Raw genomic sequence first — 21,621 nt, forward strand, 5'->3', positions numbered from 1 at the left:
AGCACATGTCCTACCACTGAGCTCCACCCATAGCCCTAGTTTGCTCATTTTAGTGTTCCGTTTCTTTAGTTGAGTTGAAAATTTGAAGGGGTTAGTCTAGTAGAAACAGAAAGGTACACATGTCAAGTGAGTCTGGAGTTAGTTCTCTGTGTTCCTAGAAAGAAACGCAAATGGGTCATTTTAAAGCATCACAAAATAGAAGAAATAGGGCTGGAGAGATGTCTCAGTGGTTACGAACACTAGTTGTTCTTGCAGAAGACCTGGGCTCAAATCCCAGCATCCAAATGGCAGTTAACTGTCTGTAACTCCAGTTCCGGGGGATCTGACGGCCTCTTCTGTCCTCCACGGGCATTGCACAACACGGGTGCACTTACCTACATGCAGAAAATACATGAATACACATAAAATAAAAATAATAAATAAAATATTTAAAAAAAACAAAATAGAAGAAATACCCTCCAAAGCAATGAGAGGATGAGGTGCTGTGCTATATAGAGGACTTCTGTTAAAAGCCTTCATCAAGTAATTATGAACGTAGCAATTCAGTGGCCTCCTCTGAAGGGCCTAGTAAGTATGTGGGGAAGATTTTGAGGCTTTGGAACAGCCTCAGGAATGCCTGGAAAGCTTGTTTAGGACAGTCTCAGATTATGATTTGTAAGTTTTGGGGGAGGTCTTGGGTCTCCTTTTTTGTGAGGAAGCTCCCCCCCTCAAATTGATTCTGAGGAATATTGCCAAAGAACTCACTCTGATTTGATTTTTGGCATGGTTAAATGTGTTGTTTTTGTCTCATAGCCTCCAATTTGTGTTTAAAAGCCTAGATAGATTTAATTGCTTTGAGCTTAAAGCCAAAACAACTGAATTATGTCAGCTCCTCCATATTTCACTCCTTGTATTTTAATCAGAAAATTATATACTCTTACATTTTGAATTTTCATTTTTTTGTGCCTAATTTTATACAGAGCTTGATCTGACCTAGGCATGGGAAACTATCATTTTGATGTAGCAAAAAAAAACTATCTAGAGCTGCTCGGTGGCTACTTCTGTGGTTTGGAAAATAAACAAGGATCGGATTATATGTGATCACTTTCCACATCACATGATGAACAGCAATTCAGAAGATGCATAAAATGAATCCTGCTGGGCAGCCCCTTGGCTACCATGTTGTTAACTGGTGCTTTCCCTTCCTCCCCCCTCTGTCTTCCTCGTTAGTATCTATGGACTGAAGGAAATCAGCTGAGTGGCTTCTTGAAGCATAAAGGGAGGGACTTCACACTCTGTGTTGAAACCAGCAGTTGAATTCGTAAGCATAATATGATTTAGACGTCATGGACTGTGGTACTTCTTCACTGAAAGACAACAGGTCTGAGAAAGGTGAGTGCTGGGAGCAAGCCTGTGCTTATGAATGAAGGGGAGAGAGTAAGCCCAACTCACACTCCTCGCCCATTTCTTGTTTATTCCCATGGTTCTCAAGCTGCCCTGTGTGATTCTGTACTAAGACATCATTACTTAGACTGGAGGTGAAACATTGTGGGCATATAGAAGACTACCTGTGGAAAGATATAGCTTTGAATTTATGCTATACAATAAAGTATTATCTAAAAATGTAGGTTTGATTTAATTTCAGTTGAAATGTATCAGTATAAAGTATGAATTTATAACTCAGTGGCAGGGGACAAGGGAGACTCTGTAATTTATATTTGTTTCCTTGATTCTCATGTAATAGGTATACCATACCTATGTGACATTTAGTAGCACCATTCATTGAATTTTATTAGATTTTATAAGTCAATGATCCCACTTTAAAAATACCTAGTCAATATAGAACTTCATGAGATTTGCCTTGCATTCTAAAAATATTCTAGTGAGAATGCTAATATTTCCAAAAGAAGTGGATTGTTTCTGCCTTAATGACACAGCTGCTTCTACCACCAAATAGTTAAAAACTTAAATATTTCCTTTATTTTGGGCTGAGGTGCTTTTTCATGGTACTGGAATCTAGTTGAAAATCCCTTGACTGTTTAAGAGACAGAGCTTTTAGAAACAAATTAAAATAAAAACAAACAAGCTGGGACAGTTCTAAGAATACATTATTTTTAAAACCCATTCTTTGTCATCTGGATTATGGATTATTTTCCAGGTTTTAATTCTATACCTTGGTTTTGGAAGTTTACCTAGGCTTAAGGCAGAGATGTAGAATTTTCTATACTAATTATTCTAGGATGTTTTCCTTTGGGAATCAAATGTTGTTCTTTCTCCCACTGATTTGTGCCAAGTTTCCAAGCTAATCTCTGAAAGTAGGAAGGGACATGGGGGGTGCCCTGATTGAAATCTTTAAGCATGTCATGAGCTAATTCCATAGTAGTAATTTATTAGCACAGAGGGAAGAAAGTAATTTTCTTTAAAAAACCCAAACAACAACAACAATAACAACAACAACAACAAATGAATGAACAGGGACTGGAGAGATGGCTCAATGGGTAAGAGTACTGACTGCTCTTGCAAAGGACCTGGGTTCAATTCCAGCACTCCCATGGTGGCTAACAACTGTCTGTAATTCCAGTTCCAGGGGATCTGACATCCTCCTCTGGCTTCCATGGGTATTGCATGACATGGGTGCACTTACATACCTGTAGGTAGTATACTCATACACATAAAATAAAAATAATAAACTATTTTTTTAAAAATGAATGAACAACATAGAAAGTTTTAATATGATACCTTGCTATGCACATCATGTGTTTTATCATACACAGATCATATACTTTGCTCATGTTCACCCCACCATTTCCTTTTCCTGCCTACCCCCCATTGTTCTTTAAATTTACTCAGATTTATTTGGTTTAAAAAGGCTAAGTCTAACTTTTAAAAGTAAGTTCTATCTCTTTGAATTGCTTTTCAACATTTCAACTGTTATACATAAGTGGAAGTATTAGCTTAGATATTTGGATTGCTTTTTCTATTCAAAGAATTTGTTGAGGTGTCATTCACATAACATGAAATTGATCATCATAAACATTTTAGTATATTTACAGTATGGCATTTTAGTATATATTTACAGTATTGTGCAAACACCACCCTTGTCTAGTTCCAAAATATTTCCATGACTCCAAAGTAAAACCCTGTTTTCAATAGTTTCTCTCTCTCTATTTGCAACTCTCTCAGCCAATGACAGTAACCAGTCTTCCATCTGTTTCTATGGATTTAATCCATTCTCGACATTTTGTGTAAATGGAGTCATATATCATGTGACCTTTTAGGTTTGGCTTCATCCATGTTGTAGCATGTATATATTTTGTACCCTTTTATTGTTGACTAATACTCTACTGTGTAAATAGGCCACCTGTTATATTTAACCATTCATTAATCAGTAGATATTACGTTGTAAGTTTTTTATGTTTTTTTCTTTTTTATGATTATGAACAATGCTCTCATGAACGTTCATATATGTTATTGTGTGAACACAGGTTTTCAGTATTCTTAGGCATATACTAGTCCGTAGAATTGCTGGGTCATATACTAACTTTACATTTTGAGAAATTTCTAAACTATTTCCTCAAGTGATTGTACCTTTCTATGTTCCTACCAGCAATGTGTGAAGGAAAAAATTTTCCATATCCTTGGCAACAGTTGCTAATACCTTTTTTATTAAACCATTCTAATGAGTATCAAGAAATATCTCACTCTGGTTTTCATTTGTAGATCCCTAATGACTAATGATTTTTAGCTTCTTTTCATCATGTTTAAGGGCCATTTGAATCAATTTTCTTAGAGAAGTGTCTATTAGGGTCATTCATAGCTCCTTCCCCCCATGTTTCTAAGACAGGGTGTCACTAGGTAGTCCATGTTGGCTTGGAAGTTACTCCATATAGCACAGATGGACTCAAAGTCATAATTCTCCTGTCCATCATCCTGAGTTCTGGAATTACAGGCATGTGCTGCCATGTTCAGCCACCAATTTATAAAAGATTTATTTTAATTTTAATTTATGTGTATATGTGTATGTCCATGTGTTTCATGTGTATGTGGGTGCCTGTGGATGCCAGAAGAAGGTGTTGGATCCCCTGGAGTTGGAGTTACAGACAATTGTGAACTGCCTAGTGTAGAGCAGCAAGCTCTCCCAACCACTGAGCCATCTTCAGCTCCCAACCACCCACTTTTAAAATTATTTATTTATTATTCTTTATGTACTCTAGATACAAATTTCTTACCAGAGATATATTTTGGAAAGCAGCTGTGCTCACGACTTTAATACTAACCCACAACTCAAATATATAATTTGAAAGTATTTCTTCCCATTCAATTAATTTTATTTGCACTTGATTCTTTATTGTTTATTATTTTTGAGATGGTCTCTTGTAGCCCAGCCTGGCCTTGAACTCATCTGAGGAGTACCTTGAACTCCTGATCCACCTGCCTCCATCTTCCATGTGCTGGGATTACAGGCATGAGCCACCGTGCCTGATTTAAGGCATGGCCCAGAATGGTTTCAAAATTTCAATCCTCCTGCCTTATCTTCTTCAGCACTTGCCTACCAGGTTGAGGCTTTTTCATGTTCTTTTTAAAAAAAATTTATGTGTATGAGTGGTTTGCCTTCATTTATGTACGTGTGCCTGTGTCCTGCAGTGCCCACAGAGCCCAGAAGAGGGCGTTGGATCCCCTGGAGCCAGATGGTTGTTATCTGCCATGTGGGTGCTGGAAACCAGACCCAAGTCCTCTGGAAGAGAAGCCAGTACTCTTAACTGCTGAGTCATCTCTCTAGGCCTTGTTTTCACTTTCTCGATAGTGTCCTTTGCAATTAAAGCTTTCAATTTTAAAAAAGTCTAGCTTATCTTTAATTGTCTTCTTGTTTTTTTGATGTCATATCCAGTAATCTGTTGCCAAATTCAAGAAGATATACACTTATGCATAAGGTCTTTGTAGCTTTAATTCTTACATTTAGGGTTTTCAAAATCTATTTTGAGTTATTTTCAGTTATGTGAGGTAGAGGTACAAAAACATTCCTTGTAAATGGATATCTAGTTGTCTCAATACCACTTGTTGAAAAGACTATATTTTTCCCTTTGAGTGGTCTTGACACTTTCATCAAAAATCAATTGACTGAGGACCAGGGCTGTAGCACAGTGGTAGGGTACTTGCCTATTCCCAGTACTGTTTAAAAAAATACACCAAGACTGGGGCTGGCTCTGTAGCTCAGTTAGTAGAGTGCCTACCTCACATGCACAAAGTTCTGGTTTCAGTCTCTGCACTGCATAAAGCCAGACATCTTGGCAAACATCCATAATATTAGCACTTGGGTTGTAGAGACTGGAGGATCAGAAATTCAAGTTCATCTTGGATACCTAGCAAGTTTGAGACCAATCTGGGTTATATGAATTCCTGTCCTTTCACCTTTATTTCTATTTTTCAAGATAGTTCTGATCTGGGGTCTCTTGCATTTCCATAAGGATTTTAGGAGCAAATTCTCAACTTTTTAAAAGACCCCATTTGTACTGTTGAGGAGGATTGTATTGAATCTATAGATCCATTTGGGGAATATTGCCATCTTAGCAATTAAACCATGAGATCTATGAACATACTATGTCTTTACACTTATTTAGTTTGTCTATAGGTTTTGTTCTTTTTGGTGCTATTATAAGTACAGCTATTTTCTCAATTAATTGTTGTTGGATTGTTCATTGCAAAGGTGTGTAAAATTATTGATTTTTGTATCACCACGATTTTGCAGACCTCATTTATTAACATAAATAGATAATTCTTTTGAATTTTTTTTTGTCTTTTTGAGACAGGGTCTCTCTGTAGCCCCAGCTGTCCTGGAACTCACTATGTAGACCAGGCTGGCCTCGAACTCACAAAGATCTGCCTGCCTCTGACTCCCAAGTGCTGGGATTAAAGGCGTGCGCCACCACACCTGGCTATGAATTTTTATTTGTAAGTCACATCATATGCAAATAGAAATGGTTTTACTTCTTTCTTTCTAATGCTTTTCATTTTATTTTCTTCCCTACTTATTCTGGCTAGATCTTTCATTAAAATATTAAATAGAGGAGGTAGAGAACTGGCTTAATGGTTCTGAGCCAAGACTCAGGTCTTACAGAGGATCTGAATTCCAGTCCCAGCACCCACATGGTGACTAAATGTAACTCCAGTTCCAGGGGAGTTTGACGGCCTCTTCTGACCTCTGTGGGCATTGCAGGACATGGGTGCACTTACATACACTCAGTCAATACACCTGTACACATAAAATAAAATAATAAATACAATATTAAAAATATATTAAATAGAAATGAAAGAGTAGATGATATATTTGTCTTGTTCTATCTTCATTGTCAACGTGACTGGATTTAGAATCACCTAGGAGATTGAGGCATACTTCTGTGTATGTCTTTGAGGGCATTTCCAAATGGATTAACTGATGGGAGAAGATTAACCCTGAATATGGGCAGCACCATCCCATGGGATGGAACTTGGATGAAATAAAAGGGGAAAAGGAGAAAGTTGATAGAGTACCAAATTCTTCTTTGCATTGTGGTCCACTGTGCTATGATCTGATCTACTCCACCAGATTTTCTCCTCTACAATGGACTGAGCCCTCCAAAACTGAGCCAGAGCAAATCATTCCTCATTTAATTTGTTGTAGTCAAATAATTGGTCACAGCAACAAGACATATAGCTAATATATGGGAAAGCATTTGTTCTTTTATCATTAAATATGGTATTAAATATAGCTTTTTCATAGATGCTCTTTATCAAGTTGAGGAGGTTCACTCCTGCTGTTTGATGATTGTTTTTTAATTTTTTAAAAAATTATTTATTTAATAACCACATAATTAGAAGAAGCATTTCATTACAACAGCATTGACATGTTCAATAACAATTTCCAGAGCTACGATGCATCTCTTTCAAAATTGGCTGTAAATTTTTAGGTTTTACAGTTGAATTAATACAGTTATACAATATTGTACTCAGTATAAACCCTATAAGATATAAAATTAAATGAGGTTTTAACCTTAAAAAAGATCTCCATTTCCTTATTAAAATGCACAGTTTCATAGAGAAAAATTCATTTTTATGCAATTAATACTAAGATGTTTGCACATGCATTTCTAATCTCTCTGTATCTGATTATTACTAGTTATATCAGTTACTTTCTGAGAACCTTGGCATCTGAGCATGGATATAAAGTCATCAGGTAGATTTCAATAGTAATGTTTTCCACCTCTACTAATTAACATGAAGCAAATTTTTATGCTTCTTCCTCAAATATAACTCATTTTTTAAAATTTGTTGATTTTGTGTGTGTGGATATGAATTACTTTATTATTTAAGAACAATAAATGTTAAATCTTTATTGGTACTTCTGTTTCAACAGTGACGGTAAATTTCTAGGTTCACAGTTGAATTAATATAGTTATACAATACTGAACTCAGTACCAAAGATTAAAGGGGCCAATATAATTTTTTAAGAGTTCATATGTTTAGCTAAAGGCTACATAACAAGAAACATGCCAGTAAAATATGCTGTTTCGTACATTTTTAATGCTACTAACACTTAGATGTTTGCACATGTGTCTTTAATCTCTATGTATTTTTTCATTTTTTAACAAAAGATGTCTTTATTTCCATTTTTTATGTGTGTTTTGCTTGCATGTATGCATGTGCACCACATGTATACCTAGTGGCCATGGAGGCCAGAAGAGGGCATTGAATTCCCTAGAACTGGAATTATGGATGGTTGTGAGATGCCACGTGGGTGATTTATTTTTTTTTAAATTACAAAGTAGAGGGGGCTGGAGAGATGGTTCCGTGGTTAAGAGCACTGGCTGCTCTTCCAGTGGACCCAGATTCAGTTTCCAGTACCCATATGGTGGCTCACAACTGTCTGTAACTCTGGTTTCAGGTAATCTGATGCCCTTTTCTGGCCTCCACAGGCATTTCATGATGTGTGTATTTACATACATGCAGGCAAAACACTCATACACATGAAATAAAATATAAATGAATAAATAAAAATAAAATGACAAAGTAGAGTTTAATTTTGTCAAGTACTTTTTCTGCATGTGTTGTGATCACGTTTTTCCTTATTCTATGATACAGAATATTATATCAATTAAATTTCATATGTTAAACTAATTTTACATTCTTTGTCATAGTGTAGTAATGCTTTATCTGTATTTACTAAGTTCAATATGCTAGTATTTTGCATTGTTTTAGGTCTTTTTGAGTTAGGGTCTCCCTGTTGCCCCAGCTTATCTGGAACTCACTATATAGACCAGACTGGCCTTGATCTCACAGAGATTCTCCTGCCTCTGCCTCCTGGGTGCTGAGATTAAAGGCATGCACCATCACGTCTGGCTCAGTTTGCCAGTATTTTGTATAGGAATCTTGTACCTAATTTCACCAGTTATCTGTCTGAGGTTTCTTTTCTTGTGATGGCTTTCTGTGGTTGTGATAGAGGGTAATACTGGCCTCACAGAAGTTGGAGAATGTTCCCTTATTTTCTGTTTTTTTTAATATATATTTTATTTATTATTTTTATTTTATGTGTATGAGTGTATTGCCTGCATACACTCTGTACTTGTAAGTGCACCCATGTCATGCAATGCCCACAGAGGTCAGAACAGGGCGTTGGATCCCCTGGAAATAGAGTTATGACAGTTAGCTGCCGTATGGGGACTGGGAGCTGAACCCAGTTCTTCTACAAGAGTAGCTGGTGCTCTTAACTGCCGAGCCATCTCTCCTACCCTTTTCTGTTTTTTTCTGAAGAGTTTGTGAAGAGTTGATATTAATTCTTCTTTAACTGTTTGTAGAATTAATCAGCAAAACCATCTGGCCATAAAATTTTCTTCGTGGGTAGTGTTTTGATTAACTATCCTATTTCTTAGCTTGTTATAAGTCTATTCATATTTTCTTTCATTTTGAGTCATTTTTGGTATTTTGAATCCTTCTAGGAATTTGTCCATTACCTCTCTTAGTTACATAATTTGTTGGCATATGTTTGTTTGACTTGTCTTAGTTTCCTCTACTGTTGCTATGATAAAATACTCTGAGCAAAGTGACTTTAGGGAGAAAGGGTTTCTTTTGGCTCACAGTTCCAGGTTACAATCCATCATGGTTGGGAAGTCACAGAGGCAGGAGCTTGAGGAAGCTTGTAACGTTATATCTGCAGTCAAGAAGCAGAGAGAGATGCTTGCATGTTCCTGGCCAGTTCCCTTTCTTCATTTGTGTTGTCTAGGAGCCCTTGCCCAGGCAATGGTCTCGCCCACAGTAAAGATGTGTCTTCCCACATGAATTAAATAATCAAGATAATCCACCACAGGCATGTCCAGAGACCCAGGTGATTCTGTCAAGTTGACAATTAATACTGACCATCGTAGGACTGTTTACTTATAGATTTTTATTTCATTATCTCTTGTGAATATGTCAATTAAAGTCTCTTATGACTGCATATAATAAACCTGCCAAAACACTGGTACGATGGCGTTTACTCATATTCATCCATGGATGAATATTTTAGACATTTCTTTTGCATGTGTGTGGTTCGTGTGTTTGTGTCTGTGTATGGGCATTCATGTAGAGGCCAGAGGGTGATGTTGGGTGTCTTCCTTTATCACTTCACACCTTATTTTTTGAGACAAGGTCTCAGTGAACCTATGGCTTACCAACTCAGCAAAACTCGCCCAGCTAGCTGTAGAGATCCTCTGTCTCTGCCATTCCAGAACTAGGATTACAGGTGTATGTCACCATGCTTAGCTTTTTGTGTGAGTTTATAAAGTAAGTACTTTACCTACTGAGCCTGCTCACCCATACTTTTTTGCACATTTATAAATTTTGGAAGACATAGAAAAAAATAATTGGAACTAATACTCACAATTCTACTGCCCATAGATTACAAACTCCAGATCTTTTCAAGAGATTTGTTTGTTTGAAATAGGGTCTCCCTGTAGTCCCAGCTGACCTGGAAGTCACTATGCAGACAGGCTGGCCTCAATTTAACAGAGATCTGCCTGCTTTTACCTCATGAGTGCTGGGATAAAGTATTCACTACCACACCTGGCTTTTTCTGGATATTTTTTTTTTATCATCCTAAGTATTAGTAATTTTGGTAGCCTCACTTGCAGCACAAAATATATATTATTAAATTTTATTTTATTCTTTTATTTTATGTGTATGTGTGTATTGCCTGCATGTAGGTAAGTGCACCTATGTTGTGCAATGCCCGTGGAGGTCAGAAGAGGCTGTCGGATCCCCTGGGACTGGAGTTACGGACAGTTGTTAGCTGCCATGTGGGTGCTGGGATTCAAACCCGGGTCTTCTGCAAGAACAGCCAGTGTTCTTAACCGCTAAGCCATCTCTCCAGCCACCACAAAATATTAATATATATAAATATTTCACATTGTTATAAATGTTCTGTAGTCAGCATTTAGCCATTACTAAATATTTCATTTACTATAAGAAGGATCATAATATACTGGTCTTTTTCTAATATTTTACTCTTATGCTAAATAGAAATAATGCTTTGAAGAATTTCTTCATGCAAAGCTGTTTCCGTATTTTGGATTATTCCCATAATCAAGTGATTAGGTATTTTTCACCCACGCTCTTGGAGGAAGTTCTGATTAGCCTCTTTCTATAGATGAGGAGACTGAGACTTCCTTCAAGGACTGTCCAAAGTTACACACTAATTATTGATTGAGGCAGAATTAAAACTAGATCTGACAGAGTCAAAAGTTTAAGACCCTTTTTGTGTATGTATGTATGTGTGTGTACGCAAATACATGCACATACATGCATGCAGGTGCATATGCACATGTGTGTGCATGTATGTGGAGGCCAGAGAGCAATCTTGACTGTTGTTCCTCAAGCACTGTCCACCTTGTTTTGGGTGATAGGATCATTCACTGGCCTGGCACTCACCAAGTAGGCTAGGCTGGCTGGCCAGTGAGCTCCAAGGATTCACCTGTCTCTGCTGATCCCCGTTCTAGGATTTTAAGTGCATGCCACCATGTCTGGCTTTTACCTTTACATGGATTCTGAGCACTTAGGTCCTCATGCTTGCACAGTTAACACTCTACCAACTGACCTTTTACTTTAGCCCCTAAATTTAAGTCCCATCTCAGATGTTGTTTTGAGAACTGGAATTTTTGCATGTAACAGAAATTAAACACTGTCATTTTATTCTCCTGAGCTTTACAGTTAAAATTTATTGATGAGCATTTATTTAAGGTGCTAAGGAGCAGAAAGAGACTATACCTTTTTGGCGTTGAAGTTTGATACTTAAGCTATAATGGAATAGAGCATAGAAAATTCTTTAATGGAGATTATTCCTCTCAGACTATTAGTTTTTTTGTTTTTAATTTAAAAATCCTACAAAGGGGCGGGCTAGAGAGATGGCTTAGTCAGTTAAGTGCTTGCTATGAAAGTGTAAAGCACTGAATTCAATCCGCAGGATGCACATTTAAAAAATTTAAAAAGATGTAGTGATGCTTGCCTGTGGTGTATGCCCACAATCCCAGCACTGAGCTGATGGAGGCAGGAGGATCCCTGAGGCTTACCAGCCAGCTATTCTAGCTGGATTGGTGAGTTCATGTTCAGAAACCTGGATTCACAAAACAGGTGTAGAGCAGTTGAGGAAGACACCTAATGTCAACTTCTGGTCTTCACATGCATGCACAAATTTTGCAAGTGTACCTACACATGTGTGAACTGCCCCCCATATGTGTACACACACAGTAATTAAAAATCTGAAAAATACTAAGTAGCTAACAAAATATTTATTTAATTCTTGGTAGGATTCTTTGTTTTGTTTGTTTGTTTGTTTGTTTGTTTGTTTGTTTGAGATAGGTTCTCCCTCTAGCCCCAGCTGGCCTGGAACTTGCTATGTAAAATGCGCTGGCCTTCATCTCACAGAGATCCATTCGCTTGCCTCTGCCTCCCAAATGCTGGGATTAAAGGCCTGTGCTACTACACCTAGCTTTGGTAGGATTCTTAATAAAAAAAATTTAATGAATTCAGGAAAAATTGCTTAATTGACTTAAAGTTAATTTAGTTATCTAAAATTCTCACAATTAAGCTCTTGACACCTGCTTGAGTGCTGCTTTATGGTCACTGCTAGAGCCATTGAGCTGGATACCGTTATTGTCAACTTGACACACCTGGGTTGAGGGAGCCTCAATTGGGGAATTTCCTCCATTGGACTGGCCTGTGGCCATCTCTGAGGGGCATCTTCTTGATGAGTGATGGGGGGGGCCCCAGCCCTTTGTGGGTGGTGCCCCCCCTGGGCAGGTGGCCCTGTGTTGCATAAGAAAGCAGGCTGAGCAGGGGCCAGGGGAGCAAGCCAGTAAGCAGCGTTCCTCCATGTCCTGTGCTCCAGCTCCTGCCTCCAGGTTCCTGCCCTGAGTTCCTACCTTGGGCTCCCTGATGAACTGCGACCTGGGAGATGTAAGATAAATAAACCCTTTCCTCCCCAAGTTGGTATTGGTCAGAGTATTTTGTCACAGCAATGAAGAATGAACTAGAACACCCATGTTCCCTAGCCCTTCACTCTCAATTTTAAAACTGTATTTCAATTTAGGACCTTCATGGAAAGAGTGAATGATATTGTTTCTTTCATCTTCGCTATTCCCTAAAGAATTTTCTCAAAGTTTAGAGAATCGTTTGCTATTATTGTCATTAGGTATTTTTTTCCTTGCTATAATTTCAGTCTTTACTGGCACTGTGTGCTGTAGCAGAAGTCACTCTGAGCTGGGACCTCATCTCTTTCCTCAGTGAAATGCAGGCATCAGATAAGATGCTTTGTAAAGTCTGATGTCACTCAAGGATGATGTGTGTTCTCTGTAGCTGCAGGGATACTGCTCTTCTCTCTGCCTCTTTTGCTAGCTATTGCTCATCAGCCTCTTGGTACATCCAACTGCCATGTGTGTGTGTGTGTGTGTGTGTGTGTGTGTGTGTGTGTGTGTGTGTGTGTGTGTGTATACAGCTGCATGAATGGAGGCCAGAGGAGGATGTCAGTGTGTATTGCTTTACCACTTTCTGCCTTATTGTTTTAGCTGGAGCTAGGTTGTCAGATGGCAACCCCTCTTCCCATCCCCCTCCACTCCCCCCTCCCCCACCATCTCTACTCCCTGTAACACTGTGGCTACAGGTGAGTGTGTCCATGCCTGGCTTTTTACATGGGTACTGAAATCTGAACTCAGGTCCTCATGTCTGTGCCATCTATCCAGTCCCACCTCTTCTTCTTATGCAGTTTTGTTTTACTTTGCTTTTGCTTTCCCTCTAACTTACTGCTTTTGAAAGTTGAGAACCTCCAAAGATGAAATAATAGCACAGTACGATGAATACCCATATGCCTTTTACCTAGCTTCACCAGTTGTTAAGTTTGCTAGCCTTTCTCTTTGTTTCCCTCCCCCATCTCTTCTCTGTTTGAAAATAAGCTATAGAGATTATGATGCTGGCCTTTATATACTTTACAGGGAATATCCTCAAAAGAGGGATATTCTCTTATATAACTAGAGCACTAAATCATATTGATAACTACATAGAGATAACATTATATTAAGAATTTCCCAGTTGTCCAAATTGCTGTCTTCCACTCCTCATCTATCGTAGTCCAGGAAAAATAATTTGAAAGGTTCTTTATTAAAATGATTTTTATTTATTTATTTTTATTTTATGTGTATTAGTGTTATGCCTGCATGTGTGTAAGTGCACCTGTGTCATGCAATGCCTGCAGAGGACAGAAGAAGGCGTTGGATTCCCACAGAACTGGAGTTACATACGGTTGTTAGCCACCAGGTGGGTGCTGGGACTCCAACCCAGGTTTTCCACAAGAACAGACAGTGCTCCTAAACTTTGAGCCATCCATCTAGACCCTTTGAAAGGCTCTTGAATGATGTAAAATCCAATGGTGCACATTTGGTACTGATCTTGCTTAACTTATGGCAGAACTTGGCTTTCCTGCACTTCTTTGGCTTCAGTGGCTGCACTTTCTCTTGGATTTCCTTTTAGGTTTCTCCTGAACTATTTATGTTTGCTCTGCTGGCACCCAAATTTAAGATGTTGGAGCTCCTCTGAGTTCCTCTTAGCCATCTTATTTTGTTACCCTTAGATTCCCCTGGGTGACTTTATGGCTTTAATTATCATCAAGATGATGAGGCTGCTAAAATCTTCACATTTTTTAGCCACACCATACGTTATAATCCTTGGTTTATTGACAATCATCTTAAATACTTTCTTTGTAAAAGGAAACAACTTTTAAAATTGAAATTATAATCCCTTTCAATAATTCTTATTAAATCATTCACTTTTTATATGATAATGTGTTGGCCTAGAGACTTGTGTAGGATTGATGCTACAAACATTTATACATAAGCAAGCACATTTTGCCTGAGTAAAATGGACAAAACCCATAAACCTAATCAAAGCAACAAAAAACTAACAAATGCATTTTCAACTTTTTCTTTATTCTCTGTGTAATTAGTTCACATTTGCTTTTAAAATTTGGAGTATTTTCAGACTCTGGAAGGGGCTATGTAGATATCCATTCTAGAATCAGAGTGTTTAGAAGGCAGAATACACTCAAAGGATGTGCTATTCCAACTATCCACTTAAACACGCATTAAAAAAAAAACAAACAAAAAACGAGCTACTAGCCTCTACTGAGCAATTTACAAAGATGCCATATTTATGGTTGTATCCTGGTAATCATTAGGAAACCCTGTTACAGAAAACCGTAGTTTAAGTTAGTATAAGAAAGGTAATGCCTTAGCTCTAGTTACCAGTTATTTCCCAAATTCAGAACACTTGCACAATTACGATTCATGTTGTATTAGGCTTTTAGCAGGTTCAACAGACAAAAATTAAAGATTCATTTTTAAAACTGTTTTTAATTATGTGTGTGCATGCATGTGAGGGCAAGTGCCCTTGGAGGCTAGAGGCATCGAATCCCCCTGGAACAGGAATTACAGGCATTGTGGGCCACCTGATGTGGGTGCTAGGAACCAAACTTAGGTCCTCTGGACAAGGAGTATGTGCTCTTAACCTCTGAGCTATCTCTCCCACATCAAAAGACAAAAAAAATGGTGTTTATATTTGACCTTGGAAGAACAAATGTGGCAATATAATTCAGACTAATACTTAATAACAAGGGAGGCACAAAATAGAGTTGTAGACAAGGTGTTGAATTTTTTTTTCTAAGATAAAAGATCATTGCGGGGAGGTGTGTGGAGAGATGGCTCAGCAGAGCACTTGCTGTTCTTCCAGAGGATCAAAGTCGATTCACAATGTGTGCACCTGGCACCTCACAACCACCTGTAACTTCAGCTCCAGGGGATCTGATACTCTCTTCTGGCCTCTGCAGACAACAATTTGCATGTGCACACACACATAATTAAAAATAATAAAAAATAAAATTTTAAAGTAAGATCATTATTGGATTGGTGCATTGGACATCTTTCCTGTAAGAAAAAATTTAAACAATTTGAAATTATGTTAATTCTTTTACATAGCTAAATTTCTTTTACATAGTTAAGAATAAAATAGTTTACCATCTGGAGAGATGACTCAGCAGTTAAGAACACTAGCTGCTCTTGCAGAGGACCTGTGTTCAGTTCCCAGCATCCACATGGCACCAAACAACTCCAGTTCCAGGGGAATCCAACACCTTCTTCTGACCTCTGTGGGCACTGCACGACATGGGTGCACTTATATACATGCAGGGAATTCACTTGTAACACATTTAAAAAAGAGTAAAATAGTTTTATAAATTTGATATTTTCACAATAGCAATTCTTTTAGAAAATTGGCAAAAAGATAATATGATAGGGAGGTCAGAATAACTTCTATACTGCTTTTCTCCTGCTCCAAATATTTTGCTGTGTTGGTTTGTATTTTGATATTGTATAGATAAAGTGTCACACTTTCCTGAACTAGTCATGTAGCCAAGGATTACATTTGTAAAGTAAACTATCATAAAATGGCTATTTATAATCTTTGTGTTGTGCCATTTCCCTGTAAATAAATAGCACTTTAAATGGGGTATTTAAAAAACCTAATCCTAATAAATATAAAAAAAGAATGAATTAGAAAGTGACTGTTTTGAGGGGTTGGAGAGATGGCTCAGTGGTTAAGCACACTGACTACTCTTGCAGAGGACCCAGGTTCGATTCCCAGCACCCACATGGTGGCTACAAACAATCCGTAACTCCAGTTCCAGGGGAATCCGAAGCCTTCTGACCTCGGCGGCATTGCACAAAATGGGTGCACTCACATACATGCAGGCAATAACGCTCATACACATAAAATAAAAATAAAAAATACAATATTTTTTAAAAAAAGAAAGTGACTGTTTTGTGATCCCCATAAAAATTGTTTTACACAAAACTCGGTGAATGTTTTGGAGAATAGATTGTACACACAATCTCAAAGCATGCTCCTGCAAATTGTTTATTAATTAAGAGGGGACAAAACAGTACTTCTTTGGTGAAGAATTTCCTGTGGCTACCACCTTTACCAAACTATCTGAGTGAGCATAACCATTGCTGAGACTAAATATCATGTGCTTTTTTAAAAAACATACTTCCTTTATTTTTAATGTATATGAGTGTTTTGCCTATATGTATATAAGTGCACCATATGTGTATAGTGCCAAAAGAGGCCAGAAGAGGGCATCAGATCCCCTGGAACTGAAGTTACAGATGATTGTTAGCTGCCATGTGGGTGCTGGTAACTGAACCCATGGTTCTCTGGAAGAACAGCCAGTACTCTTTACCTCTGAACTCTCTCTCCAGCCACATAACATATTTCTTGATGTAATACTCTGTGAAGGACACATTGCTTCTTCCAGAAAAATATATAACCTGAATGTAATTGTGAAAAAAATAGAAAATTGAAATTGCAAGAAATTTTATAAACAACTAGTCTCTCTAAAACTTTCAGTGTTGCCAGGCATGGTGGCATATAGCTTTAGTACCAGCACTTAGGAGGCAGAAGCAGGCAGATCACTGTAAGTTTGAGGCCAGCCTGGTCTCCGTAGTGAGTTCCAGGGAGACCCTGTCTCAAAAAAGCCCCCGCCCCACACAAATAACTTTTAGTGTTGAGAGGCTGGAGAGATGGCTCAGCAGTTGAGAACACTGGCTGTTCTTGCAGAAGACCCGGGTTTGAATCCCAGCACCCACATGGCAGCTAACAACTATCCATAACTCTAGTTCCAGGGGATCCAAAGGCCTCTTCTCTCCTTCATGGGCATTGCATGACATGGGTGCACTTACATACATGCAGGCATATACTCATACACATAAAATAAAAATAATAAAATATTTTTTAAAAATGTTTTTCCCCATCACCTTTTTCTGATAACTTCATGTTCTCTTTCTTCTTCTTTGATGTATGTATGTATGTATGTATTTATTTATTTATTTATTTATTTATTGCGGGGGGGAGGGGAGAAAGCATTTATTTCAGCTTAGAGTACAGTCCTTCGTCAAGGGAAGCCAGGGCAGGAGGCAGGAATCGAAACACAGACCGTGGAGAAATGCTGCTTACTGCCTTGCTCCTCTGCCTTTACTGTCTGCTTTGTTATACAGCACAGGACCACATACTCAGGGGTAGCACCACTCACAGTGGGCTGGGCCCTCCAATATCAACCAGCACTTAGGAAGATGCCTCACAAGACATGCCAAAATCCCCAACTGAGGTTTCCTCTTCCCAGGTTTGTCAAGTTGACAACCACAGCTATCCAGCACAAATGATCCCTTGTCAACTTGACTCACAAATACATCAACATTAAACCATAAGCTTTCCATTTCTTGCCCCCCAAATCTCATGTTAATATTGGTATCACAATATAAAAGTGCCACAGTCCTTAAAAATTCCAATACTTTAAAAGCTCAATGTCTCTTTAAAGCAACCCAAAGTTTCTTAACTGTGAGTTCCTACAAAATAAAAAAAAAACAAATTAAATACTGTCTCATTTCAAGAGGGAAGAACCGGGGCACACGTAAGCAAAACTAAAGTTCAGCAATGTACCTCAATATCTGGGATTCACTCATGATCTTCTGGTCTCCAGAAAACTTGGACAGCTCCACTTCTCTGGCTGTATCATCTTCAGCACACACAGCTTGTCTTGTAGGCTCAGGCAAGATTCACTCCATACCTGCCACAGCCCTTGGTGGTTGTCCCATGGCCCAGGCATCTCCACCATATCCTGGGGTCTTCACTGCAACTGAGGATGCACCTTCACCAATGGCCTCTCCTGGTCTACATAGTGCCAAGTCTCAAATTCTCTCCATGATCTCTTCAGTCCCAGAGTTTCTGCTGCAACTGAGGCTGTACTGTCATCAGTTGTATCTCCTGGCATCTCATGGTGCCAAGCCTCAGAATCTTTCCAAGGTCCCTTCAGTTCTTCAGCTTTCCTTAAACCCAGTATTATGTGGGAGACTCTTGAACATTGCTAAGTTCAGCTTCTAGCTTGAGATGCAGCTTTGTTTCCCTCTGGACCACAGCTTCTGTATGCTGATACTGAGGAAATACTTCGCAGATTTCATCTCAGTGGTGCCACTCTCTTGTTATTCACAGTGGATTCTTCAGCCCCAATTGACCAGAAACCATAGATTCTCAATTCTAACTATCATACAAACATCCCTGGTATTCTTCATTTACCTTGAAACTTCATAAACCAGGCCTCCATCATCTGCATTTCCCAGGCTCTCACAAAACACCTCACTAAGCTTCAAGTAGGCAATGGCTTTTCCAGCCCATAGTTCCAAACACTTCCACAACCCTCCCCAAAACAACGTGGTCAGGTCCATCACAATAATACCCCAATTCTGGTACCAATTTCTGTATTAGGTTTCTCGTTGCTATGATAAACCACTCTAACTAAAGCCAACTTGAGGAGGAAAGAATTTATTTCAGCTTACAGTACAGTCCTTCATCAAGGGAAACCAGGGCAGGAACTCAAACAGGAACCCCAGAGAGAGGCCTGCAGAGAAAGGCCTATGGGTCGTGCAGGCCCAGGGAAGCAGAGGGAGGTGAGGGCGGGCTGATGTATTTATTTTTATGGGGCTTTTGGCTACTCTACCATTCTCCCCTCTGAAGAGGTAACCCTCTTCAGGTGTTTTAAAACTGTCACTTTCCCCAAGTGACAAAAAAGAAGGCTAAGAATTAGAGGTCATTTCTATGACATTTTATGTACTCACTTGTCCGCCCACCAAGTCCATCTCTAAAAATTAATAAAAATAGTTATGAATGTGTAATTAGGAAACTTCCATTTTGGTCCTGACTAAACCAGGTGCCAGCTGTGTAGCTTCAAGCAAATCATGTAACCTCTCTGGTCCTCATTTCTCGAGTGAACACTGACAACTTAGGGTTATGAGATCTCTAAGATTCTTTCCAATTAGAAAATATTCAAACCATCTGTTTTTTTTAGTGCCACAGCTGCAGCCAACCTATTATTGCACATAGCAAAGCTGAAAATAAACACTAAAGGACAAACTATGATGTGGAACACTGAACACTGAATGATCAAACCAGAAACTTCCAGGGGAAAAAACAAGACAAATTCTAAAGGCTATTCAAAATTAAATAGGACTTGGTACAGATGTAGCTCAGTGGTAGAGCACTTGCCTAGTATGTGTAAGACCCTGGGTTTGAGCCCTAGCACTGCTTAGATAGATGATTGATTGATTGATTGATTGATATATAGATGATAGAGATAGATGATAGATAGATAGATGAATTATACCTATAGAAAAATATAAGTTGAGTCACTAATAGCTCTGGTTTTCCCATCAAGGAACAGTGGCCAAACATTGCTAGCAATTGATTCACGAACATTTTTTTTTTTTTGCCTATTTTTACTTGGCTTGTTTTAATTCTTGCTTTGTTGGTTTGGTTGGTTCACTGATTTATTGTGGGAATGACTTTTATAAATAGACATAATCTGCTGGGTGTGGTGGCACATGCCTTTAGTTCCAGCACTCAGGAGGCAGAGGCGGGCAGATCTCTGTGAATTCAAGGTCAGCTTGGTCTATATAGCGAGTTCCAGGTCAGCTGGGGCTACAGGGAGACCCTGTCTCAAAAAGATCAAAATAAATGAATAAATAAATGAATAAATATAATCTAGACTAATAACTTTTAATTAACTCCAGCCAAAACATGTCCTCTTGTGTTTTGTGAGCTGGGCACTTGATCTTGTTTCCTGAGAACCTCAACCCAAAAATATAATGATTTAATGTGGGTATGCTTGAGGTTTAAAAAAAATCAAAGCAATGAAAACAGCACACCCATCTCTATTGCACACAGTGGAGATTGGGAAGGATGCATGACCTTGGGTGAATGAGATATTCTAGAACTAGTGATAAAAAGCTAGATTAAGGTGGAGCCATTGTTTGAAGACTAGGCTTTATGCTTTAGTCTGTTGTTTAAGAAAATGCCTAAGGCTGACTCAGTGGTTAAAAGTGCATTCTACTCTTGCAGAGGACTGGAGTTTGGTTCCAAGTATTTGTGTGGGATAGCTCACAGTTACCTTTAACTCCAGATCCAGGGGACCCAGTGCCTCTGCCCTCTGTGGACAACCCCACTCATGTGAAAACACACAGACACAGACACACACACATTTTTTTAAGAAAATGCCTTTCAGGGGCTGGCCAAAGACCTGAGTTCAGTCCCCAGTACTCACATGGTAGAAGGAGAGAACCGACTCTTGCAAGTTGTCCTCTGACTTCCACTTGTGTGCTCCAGAATGTGTGTGCAAGCACATTCCCTCTACACATAAAAAGAATAAATGCTTAAATTTTTTTTTTCAAGTGGAATTAGAGATAGTTTATTCTGAAGCCAAATATGAATCACCATGGTCTGGGAATGCATATTTAGGTTACTCCAAATTCCATGTCCAACATAAGAGTTTGACAGGTTTTTTTAAAAAAAAATATTAGCACGTGGGGCTGGAGAGATGGCTCGGTTAAGAACACTGACTGATCTTGCAGAAGACCCGGGTTTGAATCCCAGCACCCACATGGCAGCAAACAACTGTCCATAACTCCAGTTCCAGGGGATCCAGCGGCCTCTTTTGGTCTCTCTGGGCTTTGCACGACATGGGTACACTTACATGCAGGCAATACACACATACACATCAAAATAATACAAAATATATTTTAAAAAATAATAACACAACAAAGAAATCCATAAATAAGGCACTTTTTAAATAAATAGGTGGAAATACTACAAAGCAAAGGCCAATCTCAGCTACTGGCCTCAGATACTATCTGAAGATAGTCAATGTTTTGGTTGGTGGAAACTGGGGTTTTGTTAAGTTAATGCATTCCAAAACTTTTTTTTTTTTAATGGAAAAACTAAATTTTCTCTTTTTACAATTAAAGTTACAGTTTTAACAATATGCAAAATATTACAGTAATTCAGATTTTTTGGCATAATGATTACAGATTTGATAAATACATTTTATATCTCATAATAGCGATGAGGATTATACAAAAGCTATTAAAACAATTGAGAATAAATTCTATTGTCACTTAAGTATCTAAACCTATTTTCCTTTGTGTTCTTCCAGAATGATTTGTTCTTATTCTTTACCTTAATTTGAGGGACTTCAAGAAGATACTTGTTTTT

The 21,621-nt window shown here is 38.4% G+C and overlaps 1 protein-coding gene across 1 annotated transcript in view; it reads left to right on the top strand.

Moving 5' to 3' along the window:
* The first annotated feature begins 1,325 nt into the window (after positions 1 to 1,325).
* The window catches only part of Ppef1 (protein phosphatase with EF-hand domain 1), a 125,387-nt gene continuing 105,091 nt past the window's right edge, over positions 1,326 to 21,621 (top strand). The window contains exon 1 of the mRNA XM_008835731.2: positions 1,326 to 1,371. Coding sequence (XP_008833953.1) covers positions 1,326 to 1,371 — 46 coding nt within the window. The remainder of the gene's footprint in view (positions 1,372 to 21,621) is intronic.

Source organism: Nannospalax galili, unplaced genomic scaffold (assembly GCF_000622305.1).
Source record: "Nannospalax galili isolate Female #2095 unplaced genomic scaffold, S.galili_v1.0 scaffold217, whole genome shotgun sequence".
NCBI lineage: Eukaryota > Metazoa > Chordata > Mammalia > Rodentia > Spalacidae > Nannospalax > Nannospalax galili.